The sequence below is a fragment of the Harpegnathos saltator genome, unplaced genomic scaffold, assembly GCF_003227715.2.
Source record: "Harpegnathos saltator strain DR-91 unplaced genomic scaffold, Hsal_v8.6 scaffold288, whole genome shotgun sequence".
NCBI lineage: Eukaryota > Metazoa > Arthropoda > Insecta > Hymenoptera > Formicidae > Harpegnathos > Harpegnathos saltator.
The window spans coordinates 591,972-598,733 of NW_020230081.1; the positions used below are offsets into that span (position 1 = coordinate 591,972).

The 6,762-nt window shown below is 39.9% G+C and overlaps 1 protein-coding gene across 1 annotated transcript; it reads right to left on the reverse strand.

The window, feature by feature from the left end:
- Positions 1–258: 258 nt before the first annotated feature.
- Positions 259–2,721, reverse strand: Rrp42 (exosome complex component Rrp42). Its single transcript, XM_011140999.3, has 6 exons — positions 2,494–2,721; positions 2,142–2,338; positions 1,899–2,064; positions 1,638–1,832; positions 1,198–1,353; positions 259–1,124 (listed from the first exon to the last, which is right to left on the reverse strand). The coding sequence occupies exons 1-6, from the start codon at positions 2,647–2,649 to the stop codon at positions 1,020–1,022; spliced, it is 975 nt and encodes a 324-aa protein (XP_011139301.1). The 5' UTR covers positions 2,650–2,721; the 3' UTR covers positions 259–1,019.
- Between the last annotated feature and the right edge of the window lie 4,041 nt (positions 2,722–6,762).

Genomic DNA, 6,762 nt, shown 5'->3' on the forward strand with positions numbered 1-6,762 from the left:
TGTCAGTACTGACTCTCTCCCCTGTGCGGAGATAAAGTGTGACTTTTCATATTCGCATGCGCTTGAGCAAACTATTTATAAATATTTTTGTAACAGTGCGCGACACTTGTCTACTTTGACTGTCGGCAGTGTTTGTTGTTATCGAGAAAATCGAGTTATCTTTGTTAAAATCATACAGATGACTTTCTAAGACACAAGTTCTGGTACAAACTTCTTTTTATCTAGATAACGCGAATGTGTATTATCTTTATCTGCATCTTAATGTAAAAAGTGTTATATTTACAAGACTTTCCAAGTTTACGTTCACAGACAATCTAGTTTACATCGTTGTAAATGTGTACAATATTGAAATATTTGTTTTCATGTCTCATGTAGAGACTTTCGCACTAGTATTGCTTGTTTCAGACGGCACTGAGATTGATGTTGCATATTTGAGATTGCATCACTTTTATACAGTCGATTTTATAAGATCTGTTAAAATTTTAATCTATTTAAATTCACTTTTATCCAGCTGATTTTTTTTAATCGTCACTAAACACTAAACACACTGCAACACTGCACGCTACGCAATTCGAACAAAATTCGATGCAGCTATAATGCATCGGGGAAAAATAAAGGTAGAATCGCGCTGCTGTAGTTCCGTAAAATTTCTCAACCTCGTCGCCAAAAGACATCCAACAACTGTTACATCGTAATATTAGTAAACCACGCATGTTCCGCGAATAAAACTGCAGGGAACGAACGAGACAAAATGCCCACGCTTGTCTTTCCGTTATAAATCTAAATTATCGCGCTCAATATACAATGAAAGATCTTATTAACAATTTGTACTCATTTACTAATTATGCGCTATCAGAATTCTCAAATATCTTCCTCTGCTTAAATATCAATACATACAGGAACATTCGTAGTCTAACGATAAAAGACGGGAAATTTCGACGCGACGATTAAAGTTTGAGCCTGAGAAAATATGTTTGTACTTTTAGTGCCCCCGCGACGAGCATGCGCGGACGAACGTATTATCTAAGAAACCCGCATATCGGCCGCGACCGACCGAGCTTGTCCTCTTCCTGCAATCCTTTCAGGAGAGCTTGGTTCAGCCTGAGAGCAACACTCTTCCCTACCTGTAAAGTCGAGAATTTAGAATTAAGTCTTGGTCTACACAATTTACCTGAGAGATACAAAGAAACTCGTTACCTCCAGCATCTTAATCAAGGTGACAGGCTGCAGACTGGCATATCCTATCTTTACTACAGACGTTATCTTGCCGTTTGGCATCACGGACATGATGAGACTAGCGACACTGCATGATTCTTCTTCTGGCGTTGGATCCACTACGCAGTTGTCGCCAATCTAAAGAAATCAAAACTATTAGAAAAGGTAAACACTTGACGTACAGTGAATGTCCATGAGGTTTGAAATACAAGAGTGAATGTAATGAGCATTTACTCTTTGCTCTAAGCTCAAAATCCTAATTTATGACAAAAGCACATCCCATGCTACTAGAAATTACGTTATGCTTTTGAAGGCTTAGGACAAAAGGCTAAAAGCTTACTACATCTATTGCGTTTTGTACTTTATAGTTACTGCACTAAGTGTTTACAAGTTTTTAACGGTGAAGATTAATGCATACCCACCTTGCACACTGTTATCACCACAGGGTAATTCGTCACGTTTAGTTTGATACAGTCATAAAGATCGTCCGACAGTTTAACATCTGGTTCGTTGCCATCGAGCATTGCCGTGACCACTCTCGGGATCTCAGTATTGTACAATGCAGCCTTTACTGCAGCACCTACCGCATCAAATAGGTTCCCACCACATTGTAGAATCTGCCGAAAACAGAGAGAATGAGCCTTAGCAGTCTTGATAATGCTCCCTCATCCAATAATACTTACCAAAATGTCCACGTACATTTTCCAACACTTCTTGTGAGGCAGTATACACAGCTCTTTTAGGTCAAAGGCATAGGGTGTTCGATAAGCCAAGGAGAGAAGATTGCTTATTTCGGTTGCCAGGTCTTCCCCTCCTTTGCCTTCAAACGCTGGCGTGGCATTAGCAGAACTGACAGAGACAGTGAAGATCCATATTCAGTATTGTTCGAAGATCCAAAAGATAAGTCTAAGATCTGGGATACCTACCAGTCCACGAAAAAGTCTAATTTGCCTTCTTCAGGTTTGTTGGCGTGTGGTGTGTCGATCTCCACTTTCACGCCGACCAACACGTCCGTGTTGCCTATTCTCAGTCGCGCTGATCCGTTCGTCTGCGGCATCAATCTGGTTTCAATTTCCAGCGAGCGATACTCGTACTTTTGTCGTCCGTCATTTCTGAAACCGGTCTGATAATCGGTCGACTGATTAATGAATATATAACGAGAGAATCTTGATGGAATGAATATTTCCTTGGCTGACTCGAAGATATTTTAAACGTAAAACGCTTACAAGTAAAATGAAAACAACAGCACGTGCGCGCCGTGATTGTACACACACTCACATCTATTCCATGGAGGATAAACGTCTTCTCACCCAAACTCAAGGGAATTTCGGCCATTTCGTAGAATAATCTCCGACACAGGCAGGTAGGAAGGAGAGTATTGGTTTTAATTAATGGAAATACTGTCGCGGACCATAGACCGTTATTTGCTACCATAAAACGCTAAACAAGGTACATAACCTTATTTAGAGAATATATCTAAGGCTCCGTTCCAGGGGATACAAACTCCCCTCTTAAGCCAGCGGCACACGGTGCTTGTTTTCGTGCTGGATTGCTTGCTGGATGAAAATACTGCGTTCTGATTGGTACATTTCCGAAGATGGATGGAAATGCACCAATCAGAACGCAGTATTTTCATTCAGCAAGCACGAAAACAAGCATCGTGTGCCGCTGGCTTTAGAAACCGAGCGACAGGTTTTTGGAGCGCCACCATGATATGTACCGGAACTGGTGGAACTAAAATAGGTCACGTGATACAGAGTGGGGATACGCGCTACATTGAAATCCAGTACACAGATATATAAATATAAGACCTGTTCTTTTTCACTGCACTGCTGCAATAAGTTAGAGTGAAACAAATATATATTTCTCACTCTAACTTATTGCATCAGTGCAGCGAAAAAGAACAGGCCTTATCTATATATTAAACGTGTAATAACTTATATAGCACAAATCTTGAAAGGATGTTTTAAGAACGTTCTAAGGACATTCTCTGAAGATTTGGTGCTATCTGAGAAGTAGTTTTGTATTTTTTTGGTAAAATTAAACAATACTTGTATGTTGTTATAATTTCATGAAGCAATGTAAACGAGAGATGGTAGATGATATGGGTTGTTCAAAAAGTCATTGCAGTTTTTTCAGTGATTTTCAAAATTTAATTTTATACAAAGAATTAACATGAATCAATGATGTTAATCAACGCAAGCATTTTGTGAGGAACTCAATAGTTCAATATATCGCATACATTATTTCATGAAATTATAATGACATAAACATACAATTATTCCATTGTATCTGAAAACAAAGAAATTAATTATTATTCCACTCAATATATATTTTTTTTGTGATGTGTTTGTGTATATAATAGGGTTCGCAAATTTTACTGAAATAAGCAGTATACAATTTTCGTTTTATAAACATATTATACACATATATTTTTTTAGTTACAATGGTATATATATATATATATGTAGTTTAATGAAATTATTTACAGTTCAATGAAAAATAATTACAATGAATTTTATGCATCAAATTTTTTCCGTCCCACTTGCAGACTGCGGACTGTCAGGTACTCTTCTGCCATATACCTGGTGTGGTTAAAAAAATTTGATGCACTAACAACCTGCACCATATATGTGCATCACTGCACATAAGCATTCATATTCTCACTCTTAATATCGATCTACGATAAGATACCTCTAAAAGCGAATAAAAGAGAGACTTCTTACTTTTAATTTGCCTTTTAATATAAGTCAAATGTGTTTAAAACATTTGTGCTATCTGAGACCTTAGGAAAGATCAACGAACAACGTTGTGAAATAATTTAAACCGATTTACATATTTACATATAAATATTTACTTACAGAAATAGAAATATTTTATCTCCACACGCTCTCTCTCTTCACTCGGCTCTCCTTCCTGTAAATAACCTGTAAATAACCTGCAAATAACCTGAAAATAAACACCTCTCACTAAATTAATGATCACTTGCTATCACTTGCTAACGCACAAAATGCACAAAATTCCTACTGCTCCAGAAAACTGGTAAACAGTAAAGGCCATCACACGTAGAAAAATTTTAAACGTAACCGTAAGATTGTAAAAAAAATGACCAATTACCGTCGATCCGTTCTCTTGTGACATTATAATAATCGACTGTCAGTTTTCTCACAACCTTACGGTTACGGTTAAAATTTTTCTACGTGTGATGGCTCTTAAGTGTCCAATATGGCATCCGACGAGCGGTAGTAGGGAACCGACTGTGCTGCCCACGGTCTATGTACCGAAAGAATAAGCGAATTAATAACTTCCGTCACCACTAAAGCCAGCGGCACACGGTGCTTGTTTTCATGCTAGATTGCTTGCTCGATGAAAATACTGCGTTCTGATTGGTGCATTTCCATCCATCTTCGGAAAAAAACAGTTTATCCGGATGCTTTTGCTAAAAAACCGCTACGTCGCGCATTTTTCGGCCTACCTTTGGGTACTTCAAAATTCCGAGTACCCCGTTGTCCAGGGCTCGCACGCGTTGCCTCCCCTGTCGACCGCATGTATAGAAAGAGAATTTGATTTTTGTTCAGGGAAGGTCATTTACGGGAAAATGTAGGGTTTTGAGAGGACTTTATTTTGGTGCCAGAAACAGGTCTGTATCTCTAACCGTTTAGGAGATACCGAAGGTTAAAGTTTTCCAACCTTTCTGCGTTGATATCTCCGCTTCTACTGGGAGTAGAGAGTCGCCACTTACGGCAAAATGTAGGGTTTTGAGAGGACTTTAATTTGGTGCCAGAACCAGGCCTGTATCTCTAACCGTTTAGGAGATATCGAAGGTTAAAGTTTTCCAAGCTTTCTCCGTTGATATCTCCGCTTCTACTTGGAGTAGAGAGTCGTCACTTACGGCAAAATGTAGGGTTTTGAGAGGACTTTAATTTGGTGCCAGAACCAGGCCTGTATATCTAACCGTTTAGGAGATATCGAAGGTTAAAGTTTTCCAAGCTTTCTCCGTCGATATCTCCGCTTCTACTGGGAGTAGAGAGTCGTCACTTACGGCAAAATGTAGGGTTTTGAGAGGACTTTAATTTGGTGCCAGAACCAGGCCTGTATCTCTAACCGTTTAGGAGATATCGAAGGTTAAAGTTTTCCAAGCTTTCTCCATTGATATCTCCGCTTCTACTGGGAGTAGAGAGTCGTCACTTACGGCAAAATGTAGGGTTTTGAGAGGACTTTAATTTGGTGCCAGAACCAGGCCTGTATCTCTAACCGTTTAGGAGATATCGAAGGTTAAAGTTTTCCAAGCTTTCTCCGTCGATATCTCCGCTTCTACTGGGAGTAGAGAGTCGTCACTTACGGCAAAATGTAGGGTTTTGAGAGGACTTTAATTTGGTGCCAGAACCAGGCCTGTATCTCTAACCGTTTAGGAGATATCGAAGGTTAAAGTTTTCCAAGTTTCTCCGTTGATATCTCCGCTTCTACTGGGAGTAGAGAGTCGTCACTTACGGCAAAATGTAGGGTTTTGAGAGGACTTTAATTTAGTGCCAGAACCAGGCCTGTATCTCTAACCGTTTAGGAGATATCGAAGGTTAAAGTTTTCCAAGCTTTCTCCGTCGATATCTCCGCTTCTACTGGGAGTAGAGAGTCGTCACTTACGGCAAAATGTAGGGTTTTGAGAGGACTTTAATTTGGTGCCAGAACCAGGCCTGTATCTCTAACCGTTTAGGAGATATCGAAGCTTAAAGTTTTCCAAGCTTTCTCCGTCGATATCTCCGCTTCTACTGGGAGTAGAGAGTCGTCACTTACGGCAAAATGTAGGGTTTTGAGAGGACTTTAATTTGGTGCCAGAACCAGGCCTGTATCTCTAACCGTTTAGGAGATATCGAAGGTTAAAGTTTTCCAAGATTTCTCCGTTGATATCTCCGCTTCTACTGGGAGTAGAGAGTCGTCCCTTACGGCAAAATGTAGGGTTTTGAGAGGACTTTAATTTGGTGCCAGAACCAGGCCTGTATCTCTAACCGTTTAGGAGATATCGAAGGTTAAAGTTTTCCAAGCTTTCTCCGTCGATATCTCCGCTTCTACTGGGAGTAGAGAGTCGTCACTTACGGCAAAATGTAGGGTTTTGAGAGGACTTTAATTTGGTGCCAGAACCAGGCCTGTATCTCTAACCGTTTAGGAGATATCGAAGGTTAAAGTTTTCCAAGCTTTCTCCGTTGATATCTCCGCTTCTACTGGGAGTAGAGAGTCGTCCTTACGGCAAAATGTAGGGTTTTGAGAGGACTTTAATTTGGTGCCAGAACCAGGCCTGTATCTCTAACCGTTTAGGAGATATCGAAGGTTAAAGTTTTCCAAGCTTTCTCCGTTGATATCTCCGCTTCTACTGGGAGTAGAGAGTCGTCACTTACGGCAAAATGTAGGGTTTTGAGAGGACTTTAATTTGGTGCCAGAACCAGGCCTGTATCTCTAACCGTTTAGGAGATATCGAAGGTTAAAGTTTTCCAAGCTTTCTCCGTTGATATCTCCGCTTCTACTGGGAGTAGAGAGTCGTCACTTACGGCAAAA